The sequence below is a fragment of the Chlorocebus sabaeus genome, chromosome X (assembly GCF_047675955.1).
Source record: "Chlorocebus sabaeus isolate Y175 chromosome X, mChlSab1.0.hap1, whole genome shotgun sequence".
NCBI lineage: Eukaryota > Metazoa > Chordata > Mammalia > Primates > Cercopithecidae > Chlorocebus > Chlorocebus sabaeus.
This window is the reverse complement of record NC_132933.1, coordinates 78596574-78618280: the sequence shown is the minus strand read 5'-3', so window position 1 is coordinate 78618280 and position 21707 is coordinate 78596574. Positions and strand designations below refer to the sequence as shown.

General features: G+C 37.0%; 1 protein-coding gene and 1 pseudogene across 1 annotated transcript; both read left to right on the top strand.

The window, feature by feature from the left end:
- Nucleotides 1-233: 233 nt before the first annotated feature.
- On the top strand, nucleotides 234-3365 carry LOC103232204 (putative BMP-2-inducible kinase-like protein). The gene is given in 2 exon segments (XM_037989451.2): nucleotides 234-1788; nucleotides 1791-3365. Coding segments are annotated over 2 exon segments (1278 nt in total). The 5' UTR covers nucleotides 234-1406; the 3' UTR covers nucleotides 2687-3365.
- A 15093-nt stretch (nucleotides 3366-18458) lies between these two features.
- On the top strand, nucleotides 18459-21486 carry LOC103232203 (rab11 family-interacting protein 1 pseudogene; annotated as a pseudogene).
- The last annotated feature ends 221 nt before the right edge of the window (nucleotides 21487-21707 follow it).

Below are 21707 nucleotides of genomic sequence, written 5' to 3'. Positions count from 1 at the left end.
AAAGGTGATGAAATAGTAAGTATCATAATAATGTTACATTATATAAGAATCTCCCATAGCAGACTAGAGATTTATCTGCTGGCTTCCAAGAAGTAAGCTGCTATATTGTGAGAGGTACACACAACTAGGACCTGAGGGAAGCATCTAAAAACAGAGCAAACCCTTGACAATAGCAAAAAAAAAAATTGGAATATTGCAATCCTCAAACTGTTAGAACTATATTCTGCCAACAACCAGTGAATTTGGAAGGGGATCCCAAGCCTCAGATAAGATCATAGCCTCGGGTGACATTTTGATTTCAGCCCACTGATACCTTGAGCAGAGAACTCAGCTAATGCATACCTAGACTTTTGAGCCATGAAAGTTGTGAGGTAATAAATTTATGTTGTTTGCAGCCTCCAAATTTTTGGTAGTTTTATGCAGCAATAGAAAATAATACAATAACTGATACGCACTCTCCAAAACTTTCAAGGTCATGAAAGACAAGGAAAGATTGAAGGCCTGTCGCAGATTAAAAGAGAACAAAGAGAAGCGACAACTAAAGGCAATGTGAGATCCTGAGTTACACACTGGGACAGAAAAATAAATTAGTTCTATAACTGGTGAAATGTAAATAAAGTGTGTAGTTTAATTTAACATATTGTACCATGTTAATTTCCAATTTTTTGTAATTACAGTATGGTTATGTAAGTTATTAACATTAGGGAAAAAAGGGTGAGGGGAAATGAAAATTTTTATCTCCTTTTTAAAATTTCTCTGGACTATAACATTATTTTAGTAATAAAGAGTTTAAAAATAAAACCTGGATGGTGGGAAGCCAAGGAGGGTGGATCATCTGAGGTCAGGAGTTCAAGACTAGCCTGGCCAACATAGTGAAACCCCATCTCTACTAAAAATACAAAAATTAGCTCGGTGTGGTGGCAGTCACCTATAATCCCAGCTACTAGGGAGGCTGAGGCAGGCAAATGGCTTGCACCCGAGAAACAGAGGTTGCAGTGAGCCCGGATCACACCACTGCACTCCAGCCTGGGCAACAGAGCAAGACTCCATCTCAAAAACAACAAAAAAAAGGAAAACCTAAATGGATGATCAAGAGGCTGAGGGCAGTGGCCTCAATAAAAAGACATAGTTTCCTGGTCCAGTTTCTCGACCTGAACCAACGTTCAGAGCCACTGTAAACTGAAATGGGACTGGGTCCCCAGGAGGAAAGATTTGTAACATCATGGCAAGTATACATGGTAATGATTTTTTCAGTCCTTCTCCAAAGGGTCCTACATCCATTTACTTGAGTAATTGTGCACTCAGGAAAGAAGAATACTCAAACATGTCAAGGACTTTTAGTCACAGTGTCTGTGTTGATATTGATACTCAGATACCCAATTGGCATCCTAGCTTTCCTATCTGGTATGATTGCCCCTTCTCCTAAGAGCAGTGAAGAAGAAGAGCAAGAGGATGAAGAAGTTCTTCAGGGAGAACAAGGAGACTTTAATGATGATGATACCGAACCAGAAAATCTGGGTCACAGGCCTCTCCTCATGGATTCTGAAGATGAGGAAGAAGAGGAGAAACGTAGCTCTGATTCTGATTATGAGCAGGCTAAAGCAAAGTACAGTGACATGAGCCCTGTCTACAGAGACAAATCTGGCAGTGGACCAACCCAAGACCTTCATACAATACTCCTCACCTCAGCCCAATTATCCTCTGATGTTGGAGTGCAGACTCCTAAACAGGAGTTCGATATATTTGGCGCCATCCCCTTCTTTGCAGTGTGTGCTCAACAGCCCCAGCAAGAAAGAATGAAAAGAACCTCCCTCAACACAGGTTTCCTGCTGCGGGACTCCAGCCGGAGGAATTCGATGTATTCACAAAGGCGCCTTTTAGCAAGAAGGTGAAAGTACAAGAATGCCATGCGGTGGGGCCTGAGACACATCCCAAAAGCATAGATATATTTGGCTCCTCCCCAATTCAGCCCTTCCTCACATCAACAAGTAAAAGTGAAAGCAACGAGGACCTTTTTGGGCTTGTGTCCTTTGAGGAAATAACGGGGAGCCAGCAGCAAAAAGTCAAACAGCGCTGCTTACAGAAACTGTCCTCTCGCCAAAGGCGCACAAAGCAGGATATGTCCAAAAGTAATGGGAAGGGGCATCATGGCATGCCAACTAGTACAAAAACTTTGAAGCCTACCTACCGCACTCCAGAGAGGGCTCGCAGGCACAAAAATGTGGGTCGCCGAGACTCTCAAAGCAGCAATGAATTTTTAACCATCTCAGACTCCAAGGAGAACACTGGTGTTGCAGAGACTGATGGGAAAGATAAGGGGAATGTCTTATAACTCGAGGAGAGCCTGTTGGACCCCTTTGGTGCCAAGCCCTTCCATCCTCCAGACCTGTCATGGCACCCTCCACATCAGGGCCTGAATGACATCCGTGCTGATCACAATACTGTCCTGCCAGGGCGACCAAGACAAAATTCACTACATGGGTCATTCCATAGTGCAGATGTATTGAAAATGGATGATTTTGGTGCCATGCCCTTTACAGAACTTGTGGTGCAAAGCATCACTCCACATCAGTCCCAACAGTCCTAACCAATCGAATTATACCCACTTGGTGCTGCCCCATTTCCTTCTAAAAGTAGATACTTCCGATGGATTATTGGCATTAACTCCTGTTTCAAAAAAGTATGAATAGTTTTATGAATTTGAAAAAAAATTTAATAGCTGTTTACATCATTCGTTCTTAAAGATCAATCAGAATAGGTGATTTTTAAATAAGCCAAATAGAAAAATGAAGTATCTCTACAGGGTAGTAACTTCATGTCTCTTCTAAGCAGGAGAAAAGGAAGCTAAATTGCCAGCTCTAAGGGTTTCTGCTACTGACATCACAACACAGAAATGCAAGTGTGGTACTTCCAGTGAAAGCACATGGCACCTTTCCAGGTGTGTAACCACTGAGAAGGGACAGTAAAACTGTTATTTTTAAAGTCAGAATGTCATTTTCATGTGCATATCCCTAAAATTAGGGTTATTTGTACATACACTAGTTACGTTTGTGAATTTTTTAAGGTCTCTTCTAATTTCCACACAGTTAAAAACAATCTAGTTATCTTAAAGCATTAGAAAGTTATTATCTGGAGAATGCAGAGATTTCACTCCATACACCTTTCTCCACAAAGCAGAACCAGAAGTAACTGACTATTGTGCCTAAAACTCTGTTTCATGTTAAAAACAAGTGCCATTAATATGGAATATCTAGTGATAAATATATGAAATAATGTGTATGTTAATTAGCTCAATTTAGCTGTTCCACAATTCACATATTTCAAAACAATGTTATACATGATAAATATGTATAATTTTTGTCAATTAAAACATAAATTTTAAAAATGGACTATTGCATAGAAGCCTAGAACAAAATATAAAGAGAAATATCTGACATTTGAAAAGAAATAAGCAGAAAAAATGATATAGAAGAAAAAATTCACTACTTTAGAAACACTTTTTATTGTTTATGAATGGCTTCTTGACCCTAATTTTTATTAACATAGCCCTAATAAAGCAGATTACTGGAAAAAATTGGGAGTGAGGACAAGGGTTATATAAACATTTTATTTTAGGGAGAAAATATGTAGCAGAAACTGAATTTTCAAGACATTTACAGTGTGAAATCATGTTGCATTTAATAATGTACTTTATTAGCAACTTCACCAAATATGTCCAAGTTATAAGCAACAATTATTTTTATTAGGTTTGGGGGGTGGAGTAGTTTTAATAAAGTGCACAGAACGGTGACACCCACAAAGCCTTATAGGCAGGATTTGTGCATCTTGCTGCAAGTAACTCTGCACTAATACGTTAGATCCTAAAATGCATATAAGGTGGACTAGCATCTTAACTCTGCTAGTTGATCGTGTCTTCACTGAAAAGAACCCAGCTACCAAATTAGCCTTCTTTTTAACACCACAAATGCTAATTAGAAACTTGAGATTTTATAGAAATTATTTAATGATAGAGGCTACATATGTGAATTAATGTGAATATAGTATCTGTGCTTCCTGTGTCTATAAATATTTTGAGTTATAATTAACTGTCCTGTACTATCAGATTAACATTTGGAAGTTTCTAAAACAGTTAATGCTATTTACAAAAAGGAGTGGAAACTCATCAACTGGCACTCTCTTTGATTTTTGTATTTTAAATTAACTCTTCTTTGAACCCAATTAAAGTATATTTTATGAGTCGTTTTATTAGGCATCTCTTAATTATAGTGCCTCAGTGGGATAAGATATTTGCCTATTTTCACAGTTCTGAGCTTGGAAAGAAGCAAAGTATATGTAACTAAACCACTTATTTGTCTTTTTATTGCTTTTTTCCCTGTTTTATATGCTAAATCAAATACAAATTTGTGGATAGGGAAGCAATATGTGAATCACTATGTAGCAGAGGCAGACCAAGCATTACATTATTAGAGTTGTACTTTTAGAGCTGGACTGCACCAATTACTTGTTCTCATGCCAAAGGCAAATATATTTGCAACTTTTTTTTTCTGATTCTCAGGTTGATTAATACTGGTAATGCAAATGCTCAAGTAGATGTTTAAAAACTTTACAAAATAGATTCAAGTGATACTTTCTTTTAAAAGTGAAGACTTGATGATTACACATAGTAAATTCACGAACTACAGTAGGTTTGTATCAAACAGAATAACTTTTCGTATGAAAATCTGTTGAGGTGTGCGCAATATACTTCTTATTTTAGTCCTCGGTCTTTGCTAGACCTCATGAGTTTCATCATTTAGAAAAGGGGCAGGGGATGAACTAATGTGGTCTCCTTCAGATGTAAACATGAAATACCTAGCGTTTTACTCGCTTCTCAATACACTGAATAATTTTAAATGATTCAGACACTGATGTAGACCCTTTGGCTTATAATGTTGGATAAATTCTGAGGAAACAACTCTGACAGCTTAAATTATTTACATTCTTATGTTATAACACAGCACAGTAACTTTCTTCTTTCAAGATTGTAGCTCAGAGAAAAGATACAGGATTCCATTTGGGGTTCAAAGGGATAGAAATGGAGCGACTCCTTTGTGTTGAAGTAGAGGCATTTTCCTAAAAAGTATATATTTACACTTTGCATTTTCATTCATCATTCCCCAGGATCATGGTCAAGGTGTAGGTCACTCCACACAGCTGATGCTCAGGTCATTGTATTATGAGAATTATGAGAATAAAGCTCCCAAGGTATGTGAAAGTGCTTAACACAATACCTGGCATACAGCACTCAATAGAAGTTTGGCTCTATTATGGAATGTTTCAATTCTGGTTTAAGAATGTAAGAAAGGTTATATATATACCACTAAGCAAATATATATATGGGTTTTTTTTCCTAATATTATTTGGGTGTCCCCTGTGCTTCTTTAGGATGTAGTTATAACTCTCAATGAAAACACATGGACTCAGGGAGGGAACATTATACACTGGCGCCTGTCGGAAGGTGGGGGGCAATGGGAGGGACAGCATTAGGAGAAATGCCTAATGTAGATGACGGGTTGATGGGTGCAGCAAACCACCAGGGCACATGTATATCTATGTAACAAACCTGCACGTTCTGCACATGTATCCCAGAACTTAAACTATAACAATAAAAAAATAAAAACAAACAAAACAAACAAACAAAATGTCTGCTGGGTTTGATAAGAATTGAATGTGCAGATGAGTTTAAGGGGTATTGCCATTTTAACAGTATAAAGTCTTTATGGAATGTCATTCTACTTAAGACTTCTTTAATGTTTTAACAATGTTTGTTGTTTTCAGAGTATATGTTTTGCACTTGTTTTGTTACGTTTATTCCTAAGGATTTTGTTCTTTTTCAGGATATTGTAAATTAAATCGTTCTTTTCATTTCATTTTTGTTTTGCTCATTGCTGCTGTAGAGAAATACAACTGATTTTGTATATTGATCTGGTCTCCTTCCACTGTGTTGAAATTGTTTATTATTTCTAATAGTTTGTAGTAGATTACTTAGGATATTCATGCATACATTTATGTCATCTACAAATACAGATTGTCTTACTTCCTTTCAAATCGGGTTGATTTTTATTTCTTTTTCTTACCTAATTGCCCTGACTGGAATCTTCAATACAATGTGGAATAAAAGTGGTGAAGGCAAACATACGTGTCTTGTTCTGGATCTTAGAGAGAAAGCTTTTATCATTAATTTTGTTATGTTATATTATATTATCATAATTATGTTAGCTGTGGGTTTTCCATAGATGCCCTTTATCAGCTTTGAGGAAGCTTCCTTCTGTTCCTAGTTTGTTGAGTGTTTTTATCATGAAAGAGTGCTAGATTTTGTCAGTTTTTACTTCTATTGAGATGATAATTTGATTTTTGTTTTCATTCTTTTGATATGGTGTATTACATTAACTGATTTTCAAATGTAAAACCTTGCATTCCTAGGATAAATCTTACTAGGTCATGCTGTACAATTCTTTTTATATGTTGTTGAATTTGGTTTGTTAATACTTTGCTGAGGATTTTTATGTCTATACTCATAAGCAATATCGGTATGTAGTTTTCTTTCCTTGTGATATTGTCTGGTTTTGGTATCTCGACAGTAATGCACTCACAGGATCTGTAGGGAAGTGTGCCCTCTTCTTCTAATTTTTGGAAGAGTTTTAGAAATTTGGTATAAATTATTAAGTATTGGATAGAATTAACCAGTGAAGTCTAGTTTCTGGCCTTTTCTTTCTATGAAATTGAACGATTGCTTATTTACATCTCCTTACTCTCTATAGGTCCATTCAGATTTTACATTTTTTCTTGAGTTAGTTTCAGTAGTTTGCGTTCTTCTATGAACTTATCCATTTCACATGTTATCTATTTTGTTGTCATATAATTGTAGATAGTATTTCCTTACACTTCTCTTGTTTTTGTAATGTTGGTATTAATGGCAACTCTCTCGTTTTATTTTAGTAAATTGAGTATTCTCCTTTTTTCTTGATTTGTGTAGCTCAAGTTTCATCAATTTTGTTAATCTTTTAAAAGAACCAAGTTTTTGATTACCTCATTTTCTTTGTTGTTTTTCTCTTTTACGTAATATTAATTTCTGACCTAATCTTCATGATTCCATTCTTCTGCTTAATTTGTGTTTATTATTATTGAATTACAAATAAAAATTACATGTATATTATGGTGTGCAACATGATTTCTTAAAGTATGTATACATTATATATTAATGATATATATAATATATCATTAAGGCATTGTTGTAAGTATAGTCACCGTGTCAGACAATATTCTTGAACTTATTCCTCTTGTCTAACTAAAATTTTCTATCCTTTAACCAATATATCCTCTATCTCCCATTTCCTCAACAGGGCTCCTGTCTACACTCTGCTTTTGTGAATCTATCATTTTTAGATTCCACATATAAGTAAGATCATGGAGTTTTTGTCTTTCTGTGCTTGGCTTATTTCACATAACACATTATCCTCTAGGTTCATCCATGTTGTCCCAGATGACAGGACATCTTTTTGAAGACTAAAGAGTAATCCATTGTGTATATATAGCACAGTTTCTTTATCCGTTAATTTGTCAATGGACATTTAGGTTGAATCCATATTTTAGCTGTTGTGAATAATGTAAATAATATGGGAGTGCAGATATCTTTTGAAATACTGATTACATTTTCTTTGGATATTTACCTAGAAGTTGAATTGCTGGACCATATGGTAATTTTTTTGAGAAACCTCTGTATTGTTTTTGATAATAGTGGTACTGATTTACTTTCCCACCAACAGTGTACAATGGTTCCCTTTTCTTTTCATTCTGCCCAACACTGACCATCTCTCCCCTTTTTGATACTAGCTCACTCTACAGGTGTGATGTGGTATTGTGGTTTTTAATTTGCATTTCCTTGATGATTAGTAATGTTGAGCATTTTTTTTTCATATATCTAATGGCCATCTGTATGTCTTCTTTTGAAAATAACCAGGTAGGTCTTTTTTGTCCATTGTTTAATTGGGTTATTTGTTTTCTTGCTATTGAGTTCTTTGAGTTCCTTATATATTTTGCATATTAACTTTTTGTCAGATGTGTGGATTACAAATATTTTCTCCCATTTTATAGGTTGTCTCTTCACTTTGATTGTTTCCTTTGCTGTGCATAAGCTTTTTAATTTGTTGTAATAGCATTTGTCCATTTTTAATTTTGTTACCTGTGCTTTTGGAGTTATAGCCAAGAAATCATTGCCCACACCAGTGACAAAGAACTTTTCCCCTATGTTTTCTTCTGGTAATTTTACAGTTTCAGGTTTTACACTTAAGTCTTTTATCCATTTTGAGTTGATATTTTGTATATAGTGTGAAATAAGGATCTGATTTTATTCTTCTTTATTCTTCTGTGTATGTATATCCGGTTGTCCCAACACCATTTATCAAAGAGACTGTCCTTTCCCCATTGTGTGTTCTTGGCACCTTTGTCAAACATCAGTTGACTGTAAATGTGTGGATTTATTTCTGGGCTCTCTGTTCTGTTCCATTAGTCTATTTGTCTGTTTTTATGCTAGTATCAAGTTGTTTTGACTACTATAACTTTATAGATTTTAAAATCAGGAAACGTGATACCTCCAGCTTTATTCTTTTTGCTCAAGATTACTTTGGTTATTCAGCATCTTCCATAGTTCCATACAAATTGTCGGGTTGTTCTATTTCTGTGAAAAATGTCATTGAAGTTTTGATATGGATGGCATAAAATCTGTAGATTGCTTTGATTAGTATGGGCATTTTAACAATATTAATTCTTCCAACTGATAAACACAAGATACATTTCTAGTTATTTGCATTTTCTTTAGTTTCTTTCATCAATGTTTTATACTTTTTACTGTACAGATCTCTCACCTTCATGGTTAAATTTATTCCTAAGAGTTTTAGTTTTATAGCTATTGTAAACTATATTGTTTTGTTGATTTCTTTTGCAGAAATTTGTTGTTAGTGTGTAGAAACACTTCAGATTTTGTATCTTGATTTTGTATCCTGTAAATTTTCAGAAGATGTTTATTAGATCCAATTGTTCTTTCATGGAGCCTTTATGGTTTTCTAAATAAGATCTTGCTATCAGCAAACAGAAATAATTTCACTTGTTCCTTTCTGAAATAGAAGCCTTTTATTTCATCTTAACTAACTGCTCTTGCTAGGAATTCCAATATTGAATAGAGGTGATAAGAGTGGGCACCATTGTCTAGTTCCTGATCACAGAGAAAAAGATTTTAGCTTTTTCCCATTGAGTATGATGTCAGCTGTGGGCTGTTATATACAAATGGCTTTTATTCTGTTGACATACATTCCTTCTACACATAATTTGTTGAGGCTTTTTATTATAAAAGTATGTTTTGTCAAGTGTTTCTGCACCTATTAAGATGATCAATTGGCTATTGACTTTTATCCTACTAATGTGATATACCATATTTATTAATCTGCATATGTTGAACCATTCTTTCCTCCCTGGGATAAATACCATTTGGTCACCGTGAATAATCCATTAATGCGTTGTTGAATTGAGTTTGCTAGCATTTTGCTCAGGATTTTGTGTCTATGTTCATCGGGAATATTGGCCTATAGTTTTCTTTTCTTGTAGTGTCTTGTCTGGGTTTGGTATTCGTGTAATGCCTACCTCAAAATGAGTTTGAATGTATTCCTTCCTCCTCAATTTTGTGGAATAGTTTGAGAAGGATTGGTATTAGTTCTTCCTTAAATGTTTGGTATAATTCAGCAGTGAGGTCATCAGGTCCTGGGCTTTTCTATGTTGGGAGGTTTTGGATTACTCATTTAATATAACTTATTTGTTACTGGTCTATACAGATTTTCTGTTTCTTCATGATTCAGTCTCGGTAGGCTGTATGTTTTTAGGAATGTATCCATTTTTCTACATTATCAAATTTTTTTTGGACTATAATTGTTCACAGTAGTTTCTTATGACTCTTCATATTTCTGTAGTATCAGTTGTAATGTCGTCTCTTTCATTTATGATTTTATTCATTTCAGTCTCCTCTCTTTCTTAGTCCAGCTAAAAGTTTGTCAATTTTGCTTATCTTTTCAAAATAGTTTTAGTCCAGCTAAAAGTTTGTCAATTTTCCTTATCTTTTCAAAATTCTTTGCTTATATTTTCAAAATACATCCTTTCTGTTATTTTTCTAGTCTCTATTCATTTTTGTTCCTGCTCTGACCTTTATTCCCTTTCTGCCAGCTTTCAATTCAAGCTGGTCTTTTTTAGAGTTCCCTGAGGTATAATGTTAGTTTGGATTTTTAAGTCTTTTTTCTTTTTTGATGTAGGCATTTATTGCTATAAAGTCCCCTCTTAGAACTGCTTTTGCCGCATCCCATAAATTTGGCGTGTTGTTTCCACCTTCTTTTGTCTGAAGATATTTTTCGATTCCTTTTAATTTCTTCTTGACTCTTTTTTCAGGAGCATGTTGTTTAATTTCCACATATTTGTGAATTCTCCAATTTTTCTTCTGTTATTGATTTCCAGATTCATACCATCATAGTTACTGGGATTCCTGGGGCAGGCCTGGATCCTGATTCTGCTGGACTGTCAGGGGTGGCCTCAAGCTTGGGTCTATGCATGCCAACCTGGTGCTGGAGTGGGGCTGGAGGCTAGGTCCACAAGTGTTGGCCTGGAGTCTGGGGCTGAAGAGGCTGACCAGGCATTGGTATGGGGGATACCTGAAGTCTGGGCCCATGTGGGCCAGTCTGGTACTGGGCCAATCTGGAGTCTGGGTTGGGCCTGAAACTTGAGTCTCCAGGGGCTAGCCTGGACCCTGAGGCTGCAGGAGTAGGCATGGTGCTTGTACCTTTTGGTTCCACACTAGCACTGCAGTAAGCCTAAAGCCTGGGGCTTCAGGGGCCAGCTTGGTGCTAGAGCAGGCCTGGAGCCTGGGTCTGCAGATGCTGGCTTGGAGTCTGGAGATGTGGTGGCTAGCCTGGCACTGTGGCAGACTGGTTCCTAGGTTACTAAAGGCTAGCCTGGAGCTAGGGTCTAGAAGTGTTGGTCTGGTGCAGAGGAGGGCCTGGAAACTAGGTCCATTGGTATCTGTCTGGAGTCTGGGGCTATGGGGCCTGGCCTGGCAGTGGAGCAGGCCTAGAAACTGGGTACTTAAGGTCATGGCTGGGTCCTAGGGCTGTGGGTGCTGGCCTGGTGCCTGGGACTGCCAAGGTTATCCTGGAGTTGGGGCCTGGGTGTACTGGCCTGGAGGTTCCATCCATAAGTGCTGGCTTGAAGCCTGGGGGCATGACTCTTGGCTACACTCACCAGGAATTTAGTCAATTCAAGTTGGAATTGGAGGGGACAAGAAATGCTGGCAGCCTGACACTCCAGGTGAGATATAATAAGCCTTGACTGGGAGCTAGACACAGACCTTATACCCTTCATTAAAATGTTCTTAAAATGGATCATAGACCTAAGTGTAAAATGAAAAACTATAAAACTCCTGTAAAATAGCATAGGAGAAAATCTGGTTGACCTAGGGTTTAGCAATGACTTTTTAGATGCAATACCAAAAGTACAACCAATGCAAGAAAGAATAAATTGGACTTCATTAAAATTAAAAACTTCTACCCTGTGACACTGTAAAAAGAATGAGAAGATAAGCCATAGACTGAGATAAAATATTTGCAAAGGACATTCTGATAGAGAACTTTTATCCAAAATATACAAAGAACTCTTTAAACTCAACAAGAAAATAAACCTGATTTTTTTTATGTTTTAAATAAATTTTATTATCTATATTTAAGGTATACAACACAATGTTAAATGAAACATATATATATAGTAAAACTATAGTGGAACAATGAACATATCCATCATCTCACATAGTTACTGATTATTCCCCCATTGGAAAGAGCAGGTATAATCTACTCATTTAGCAAAAATTCCTGAACACAATATACAATATGTATTAACTATAGTCCTCATGTTGTACATTTGATCTTTGATCTTTTCACTTGTTCATCCTGTATATTTACTACTTTGCATCCTGTGACCTACATCTCATTTCCTCCACCTTATCCTGACCTTGGTAATTACTGTTTTATTCTCTATCTCTATATATTTAACCTTTTTTTTCTTGATTCCACATATAAGTGAGATCGCGCAGTATTTTTCTTTCTGTGTCTGGCTTATTTCATTTAGCATAATGTCTTCTAGGTCTATCCATGTTTTGGCAAATGACAGGACTGCCTTCTTTTTAAAGGCTAAATAATATTCGATTTATCTATCTATATCACAGTTTCTTTATCCATTTTGCCCATTGATGAACACCTAGGTTGTGTCTGTATCTTGACTATTGTGAATTGTGCTGCAATAAATTTGAGAGTGCAGAGATAATCTCATTTCCTTTGGGGATATACCAGAAGAGGGATTGCTGGGTCATATGGTAGTTATATTTTTAATTTACTTTGGAACCTCCATACTGTCTTCCATAATGGCTGCACCAATCTATAATACATTCCCACCAACAGTGTACAAGTGCTCCCTCTTCTCCACACCATCACCAACACTTGTTAGCTCTTGTCTTTTTGATAATAGCTATCCTAACAGGTATGAGGTGGTATCTCAAAGTAGTTTTGATTTGCATTTTCCTGATGATTGGTGATATTGAGCACCATTTCATATACCTGTTGGTCATTTTCTGTCATCTTTGAAGAAATGTCTATTCAAGTCCTTTCCCCACTTTTTTACCAGGTTATATGTTGTCTTGCTATTGAGTTGTAGGAGTTCTTCCTAAATCCTGAATATTAAACCCTTGTCTGATATATGGTTTGCAAATATTTTCTCCTTATCTGCACATTGCCTTTTCATTTTGTTGATTGTTTTTGTTCTGTGTAGAAGTTTTTTAGATTGATATAACTTCATTTATTTATTGTTGCTTTTGTAGCCTGAGGTTTTGGTGTGATATCCCAGAAAGCATTGCCAAAGCCAGTGTCAAGGAGCTTTTCCCTTATGTTTTCTTCTAGGAGATTTATGGCTTCAGGTCTTACATTCAGGTCTTTTATCCATTTTGGATTGATTTTTGTGTATGGTGTAACATAAGAGTCTAATTTCACTCATTTGCATGTGGAAATTCCAGCACCTATTTATTGAAGAGACTACCCTTTCTCACTTTGTCTTTTTGGTGCTCTTGTCAAAAATTCATTGACCATATATGTTTGGATTTATTTCTGGCTCTCTATTCTATTTCACTGTTATGTGTATCTCTCATGCCAATACTATATTGTTTTGATTACTCTTGTTTTGTAATATAAATTCAAATCAGGAAGTGTGATGCCTCCAGGATTTTTTTTTCTCAGAATTGCTTTGGTTATTTGGGATCTTTTGTGGATCCACAGAAATTGTATGATTGTTTTTTCTATTTCTGTGAAGAATGCTGATGAGATTTTGATAGGGATTGCATTGAATCTACATATTGCTTTAGGTAGTATAGACACTTTAACAACATTAATTCTTCCAATCTATGAGCATGGAATATCTTTTTATTTATTTGTGTCCTCTTCAAAGTATTTCATCAATGTTTTGTGGTTTTCAGTGTGCAGGTTATACTGATGCACTTTCATCTTCTTGGTCAAATTTATTCTTAAGTGTTTTATGTTATCATAAATGGGATTGTTTTCTTGATTTCTCAGCTAGGTTGTTATTTGTGAATAAAATGGCCAAGGATTTTTGTATATTAATTTTATATCCTGCAACTTTACTGAATTCATTTACTAGATCTAATAGTTTTTTTTTGGTGGAGTCTTTGGAGTTTTCTACATATAGGATCATATCATGTGCAAAGAGAGGTCATTTTACTTCTTCCTTTCCAATTTGGATATCTTTAATTTCTTTTTCTTGTCTAATAGCTCTTGATAGTATTTCCAGTACTATGTTGAATAGAAGTGGGGGGAGTGGGTAATAACTGATTTTTAAATGTACAAACATCTGAAAAGGACACCTCACCAAAGAAGATATACATATGGAAAATAGGCATATGAAAAGAAGCTCAAGGTGATATGAGTTGTTTTCCAAAAGGTAATGAAAAATGCATATTATGAAAAAATTATGGAGTCCAAATTTTTTATACCAAAATAAGCTCATACTCACTTGCTATAACATGCCTGAACAGGATCTAGTTTTAGGCACTAAAAAGATAAGACGTAAGTTTGAAAAGAGCACCTGTCAGAGCAACATAAATTCTACTAAAATTGAAGCAAAAACAAACATCAAATTTAGTGTGAAGCTTGGGTGGAAGAATGGTAAAATCATTGATGCTTTATGAGAAGCTTATGGGGATGATTCCCCAAAAGAAATCAGCAGTTTGCAAACGGATAACTCATTTTAAGAAGGGATGAGATGATGCTGAAGATGAAGCACATAGCAGCAAGCCTTCCATATCATTTTTTGAAAAAAATTATGTCCATGCCCTAATTGAAGAAGACCAAGAATTAACAGCACAAACAATAGTCGACACCATGGATATCTAAATTGGCTTAGCTTACACTATTCTGACTGAAAAAATAAAGTTGAGCAAACTTCCCACTCAATGGGTACCAAAACTGTTGTGCCCAGATCAGCTGCAGACAAAAGCTGAGCTTTCAATGGAATTTTTAACAAGTAGGATCAAGATCCTGTAGCAATTTCTTGAAGAATTATAACAGGAGGCAAAACATGGCTTTACCAGTATGATCCTAAAGATAAAGCACAATCAAAGCAATGGTTACCAAGAAGCAGAAGTGGTCCAGTCAAAGCAAAAGTGGACTGGTCAAGAACAAAGGTCATGGCAATAGTTTTTTGGAATGTTTAAGGAATTTTTCTTGTTGGTTTTCTGGAGGGCCAAAGAACAATAACATCTGCTTATTAGGAAAGTGTTTTGAGAAAGCCAAAGCTTTAGCAGAAAAACACCTGGGAAAGCTTCACTAGAGAGTCCTTCCCCATCACAATGCTCCTGCTCATTCCCCTCATCAAACAAGGGCAATTTTTTGAGAGCTTTGATGGGAAATCATTAGGCATTCATCCAACTTACAGTCCTGATTTGGCTCCTTCTGACTTCTTTTTGTTTCAAAATCTTAACAAATCTTTAAATTGCACATATTTTTCTTCAGTTCATAATGTAAAAAAGACTGCATTGACCTGATTAAATTCTCAGAACTCTCAGTTCCTTAGGGATGAACCAAATGGCTGGTATCATTGCTTACAAAGTATCTTGAACTTGATGTAGCTTATGTTAAGAAGTTTATATTTTTTACTTTTACCTTTCAGTTCAATTTTTCCATGAATTTTTGAAGTCCCCTCATACATCATCAGGGAATTGCAAATTAAAACAACAATAAGATGCCACTATGCACCTGAAAGAATAGCCAAAATCTAGAACACTGACCACACCAAATGCTGTAGAGGATGTGAAGCATAAGGAACTCCCATTCACTGTTAGTGGAAATGCAAAATGATACAGTCACTTTGGAAGACAGTTTGCAATTTCCTACAAACCTAAACATAGAATTGCTATGCTGTCTAGCAATTATATTCCTAGGTATTTAACCAAATGAGTGGAAATTCATGATAACACAAAAACCTGCAAATGAATGTTCATAACAGCTTTATTAATATTGGCCAAAACTTGGAAGCAATCAAGATGTCCCTCAATAGGTGCACAGATAAACATTTTATGGCCCATGCATAAAATGAAACATTATTCATCAATAAAAGGAAATGAGGTATAAAGCCATGAAGAGATATGGGAGAAATTTAAATTCATATTGCTAAATGAGAGAAGCCAGTTTGTTAATTTTATGAATCAGGATATGGTTTATTTTGGTGAACATTCCATGTGTACTTGCAAAAACTGTGAATTCTATCACTTTTGGTTATAGTGTTCTATAAGTGTCCATTAGGACAAGTTTATTCTAGTGTTATTCAGATCTATCCTTATTAACTTTTTAGCTAATTTATTTAGCGAAAATTAATTTTTAGCTAATTTTTTATTAATTATTAAGAGTAAAGCATTGAAATCCCAAATATAATTGTGGATTTGTCAATTTCCCCTTGCAGTTCTGTCAATTTTAACTTCTGGTATTGTTGTCTTTATCAGAGGGCAATTCGCCAAGCAGTGCCCTCTTTCTCTCTGATAATATTCCTTCTTCTGAAGTCCACTTTTGTTTATATTAATATTGTCATAACAACGTTTTTTGACTAGCGTTTGCACAATATATTATCCCTTTCTTTTTATTTACAGTGAGTTACTGGTAGAAAGCATATATTTGGGTCTCTAGGAAGAATTGAATACTTTAATATCTTGTGACTATATAAGATTTCTATTTTTTCTTGAGTAGGTTTTGATAATTTATATTTTGCTAGGAATTTGTCTATTTCCTCTAAACTTTCAAATCCTATTGGCATAAATTGTTAACACTGTCCCTTAACCTTTTAAATCTTTATGGTGTTTTTCAATATGTTCCCCCTTTTCTTTCATAATATTATTTCTATATACTTTTCTTTTTGTCTTGATGTATCTGCCAAATATTTGTCTATTTTATGACAAAACTAAAATAATCAAAACAATCTGATACTGGCATAAAGATAAACATTTAGACCAAAATAGAATAGAATTAAGACTGCAGAAATAAACTCATACATATATCTTCAATTGAGTTTCTCCAAGGGTGTTGGGACCATATACCATCAGAAAATAATATTTTTCAACAAATCACTTTGGGTCAATTGCACAGACACATGCAAAACAATGAAGCTGAACTCCTAGCACACACCATATTGAAAATTAACTTCAACTGATTACAGACCTGAATACAAGAGCCAAAACTAAAAATTATAGAAGAAAAAATAAGAGTAACTCTTCATGATCTTTAATTTAACAATGAATTCTCAATAATGATACCAAAACACAACAATAAAAAATAAAAAGACAAAAGACAACCCACAAAATGGTAGAAAATATGTGCAAATTACATATCTAATAAGGATCTGTTATCCAGATTATAACTCTTACAACCTAACAACAAAAAGACAATAACATTTAGAAACTGCCAAAGACTTGAATAGACATTTCTTTAAAGAAGATATACTAATGGCCAAGAAGCACATGAAAAGATGCTCAATATGACTAATCATTTAGGGAAATGCAAAATAAAATCACAATGAGATACCACTTTACACCTACTAGGATGGCTATAATCAAAAAGAAAAACAGAAAATAATAAAGGGTTCTCAGGATGTGGAGAAATTTGTAACTTCATACATTGCTAGTAGGAATATACAATGGCACAGCCACCATGGAGAACAGTTGGGAAGTTCCTCAAAAAGTTGAACAGAATTACAATATGACCCAGCAATTCCATTCCTGGATATATACTAAAGAAAAATAAAAACTTGTGTCCACTAAAACCTTGTACACAAATATTCACAGCAATATTATTCATAATAGCTAAAATAAGTAGAAACAACCAATGGATAAATGGATAAACAAAATATGGTATAAATTAAATATTTTTCTCCATGAAAATGAATGAAGGCTGGGCGTGGTGGCTCACACCTGTAATCCCAGCACTTTGGGAGGCTGAGGAGGGCAGAACACCTGAGGTCAGGTGTTTGAGACCAGCCTGGCCAACATGGTGAAACTCTGTCTCTACTAAAAATACAAAAAAATTAGCCGGACATGGTGCCGGGCACCTGTAATCCTGGCTACTTGGGAAGCCAAGGCAGAAGAATCACTTGAACCCAGGAGGCAGAGGTTGCAGTGAGCCGAGACTGCACCACTGCATTCCAGCCTGGGCAACAAGAATGGAACTCCATCTCAAAAAAAAAAAAAAAAAAAAAAAAAAGAAGTCCTGATACATGCTGTAAGAATTACCCTACAAAACATCCTAAGTGAAAGAAACCCATGATAAAAGGCATCTATTGTATTATTCCATTTACATGAATTATCCAGAACAGGGGAATCCATAGAGACAGAATACAAATCAGTGGTTGACAGGGATGGGGGAAAGTAGGGGTGACTGCTTAATGAATGCAGGATTTATTTTGGGGGCGATAGCAATGTTCTGGAACTAGGTAGTGGTAATGCCTGCACAACATTATGAATTTTCTGTTGGTAGGACAGCCGTAGAGGCCATGGGTCATGGCAATCTTCTCACGTCAGTCAGCCGAGGCATCATCATCCTGTCCTTAATGGCCTTAGCAGGTCCAGGGGCTATGTGGTTTCCAATCCACGTGCAGGTGACAGTGTTGCAGGCATAGGGACAGGAGCCAAAAATCAAGGACTTGAAGGTACAAGCAACGTGTACTCGTTGATTCAGGTGGGTAAGTAGAAGTATGCCACCTCAGTGTCAGAGGAGGAGGCCACCTTTGAGCTGCTGCTGCTACTGTACTTGGGCTTCGCCGAGGTGTACCTGCAGAAGCTGCACCCAGACTAGGGGAGCAAGAAGATGCAGTGGTATATCTTGAAATCCAAACCAGGAGAGAAGGATAAAGAGGAGAAATTGAGGTTGACATCCAGTTTATGAGAAACAACATGACTGCCAGCATGTTTTGCCTTTTCATCAAAGACAAGCCTCGGAATCCATTTGGAAAACTTAAAGACAAGATCAAGGGGAATAATACAGAGAGTGCATCAGATGCTGCCTCCACCATAGTCTCCAGCACTACACCTTCAGTTGAAAGTAATGATTAGTCTTTGTCCAAAGACAAGAAGGATCAAGACCTTGTTTTCCAAGTCTAATTTGCAGAAAACACTGTTTTCCTGATCCATGATTGCCCTGCCGACTTCAAAGCCAAAGTGCTGCTTCAACTGGGAGACTTTCAGTCCCGGTGGGACAATGACAGCAATGAGAGGGACTCCTCTTCAGCTTCAGATGTCATGTCTCACAAGACAATAGCAGGTACATATCTTAAGCAGCTAAACGAAATCAACATCACCCTTCCCAAAATGGAAGGACTTTCCTTTCTTGGGGGTCTTCGGTCTACGAATGAAGTCCTTTCCCACTCTAATGTCTGTATCAATGGGAACCATGTTTAACTGGAGCAGTCAGAAGCCAAGGGTGAGAACAAGTATAGCAGTCCTTCTTCCTACCTGAAGCCCCAGGGCTTCAGGAAGAAGCATTTGTTCTTATCTACCAAAAACCTGGCTGCTCAGTCTTGAAAGTAACCTGGGGAAGGAAGTGGGATGTCTCACGACAGGTGGCTCTTTGAGTCTTCCACCAAGAACTCTCTGAGGTCCACGTCTCTACCATCCTACTGACCACTGTTCTGTGGAGACATTAGAGAAAACACGGCTCCAGCAAACTTGGAAGCTGCAAAAGAAACCAAAGAGAGCAAGAAGCAGAATAACGTCTTCTTTGCTTTCTCGGGTGACGGGGAAGAAGGATATGGCTAAGAACAGTGAAGGTGAAAACCCTCTTACCATCCTGGGGAAGAAGGAAGGCATGCTTACGGAGGTCAAGCCGGGTAGGATGATTGAGGGCCTGTTGAAGACCTTACGAGAAGACTGGAGAAAGATACTGCAGCTATTGTCTCCAGAAGGGGTAACTCTCTGAACCCCTTTGAAGATGCGCAAATCACAGAACCAAAAGCTGACCAAGAATCCAAGTCTGAACAGAATCACCAATTCTGTGATGGCTCCAAAAACCAGAGCAGTCAAACCTTGACTTCATCCTGAAGTCAATGAACACAATGGCCACCAAGATCGCTATCTCTAGCTTGGGAACTGCCACCATCATCAGGGAGAACTTGATCAACAAGACCATGATGAAGAAAAACAACCCCTTGGATTCTGCTTTTGTGTATGCACAGCTAACCCAGAATGAGCTGATCCAGCTGCTCCTCAAACAGAAGAAAACAATAATAAGCAAGAAGGATTTCCAGGATCCTAAGCTGGAAGACTACACTGACAACCTGCCAATCAGTCATGGAAGAAACCCCCACGCTCCACATCCAGGCTCACGTTAGCAAAAAAAGCAGGAAAGATGTAAATCACCAGAATAAAACACAGGCATGTTTCCGTGAGTTTGTTTCCACCTGTTCTTGAGGTTAAGGACTCGCTATGCCTCATAACCAGCTAGCAGGTTCCAAATCATCATCTCCCTCACATGTTATCTGGCAAGAGTCAATTTTACCAATTGAAGCCAGGTTAATAATTACAGTGAATCTTTTACTATGGGTCCCCAAGACTTGATTTTTAAATGCCACTGTGCCTTTAACTAGATTGTAAATATTTTATGGCCACCAGAGACGTGATCATAAGTTCTGATCCTGAGCCAGAGATTCAGATGGCACAGGAGGTATTAATGTGTTTCAACACTGGGGTTTTCTTTCATGTTGAGATTTTTTTTCAATATATATCCTCCAGCTATTAAAGCTTACCTGAGAAAGCTTTAAATAAGAAAAGGACCATGCAGGCCGGGCGCAGTGGCTCAAGCCTGTAATCCTAGCACTTTGGGAGGCCGAGACGGGTGGATCACGAGGTCAGGAGATCGAGACCATCCTGGCTAACACAGTGAAACTCCCTCTCTACTAAAAAATACAAAAAAAAAACTAGCTGGGTGAGGTGGTGGGCGCCTGTAGTCCCAGCTACTCGGGAGGCTGAGGCAGAAGAATGGCGTGAACCCAGGAGGCGGAGCTTGCAGTGAGCTGAGATCCGGCCACTGCACTCCAGCCTGGGCAACAGAGCGAGACTAGATCTCAAAAAAAAAAAAAAAAAAAAAGGACCATGCAATTGCTGCTGTTACATACATGTACTTTCTCATGAGTAGCACAGGTGTGGCTTTTGACTGCAGATGCTAAATTTTTGATACCATGTAAATGTACCCAGCTTCTCAGACTTGGGTCCTGTTTTTAATTTTTTTTTATGGGAGCCAAAATGTTTAGAGAAAGCCTCTGGGTGTGCCTTTCAGATTTTGAACAAGCTGCCTTGTCTAAACATCAACTTCTACTACTCTCTAGCCTTAAAATGTGCTCTATTTAGATCCACAGGGCCCTTCTACTGGAGATATGAAAAATAGAATACAGAAATTAAGAGAATCACTTTTTACTCAATTAGGGGAAGTTGGTCAAAGCCCTCCTCTTGCGACAGCAGGTTTCCTGCTGGCCACCTGTTCAGTGCCTTGATAGGGGATTGGGTGATGAAAGCACTCATGAAAACAGTACACTCAGGTATGGAATGTCAGAATTCCTTTGGCCATTTTCTCCTGAGTCTTTGCTAGATCCCCTGGTTTCTTTGGCAGCACTTCCTGGATGGAGGACAGGGTCCACGAACTTCTCAAGACATTGAGTCTTGAGACACAAGAAACCACAGACTTCGACCCTGAAGGGCCTATGTCCATATGTCTGTCCTTTGAATACTTCCTGTTCCTGCCTAAAAGGAAAGCCAAATTGTTTCTAGGATACTGGGGAAGTTGTAGTGAGGGGCTTAATGCAGTTAATAGAATCTAAGGCCAGTAGAAAACCAAAATGCCTCAGTCTCAAATATAAAAAATGTTTCTTTTTTATTTTCCATAATGAATAGACTCATAGGCATTTTACCCCCTTGTTATAAAATTGTGAAGAGAAAGAAGATGACACATTTTTGGACTGCTGTATTTTGTGTATTTATTTTTGAGACAGAGTCTTGCTCTCCTCGCCCAGGCTGGAGTGCAGTGGCACAATCACAGCTCACTGTAGCTTTG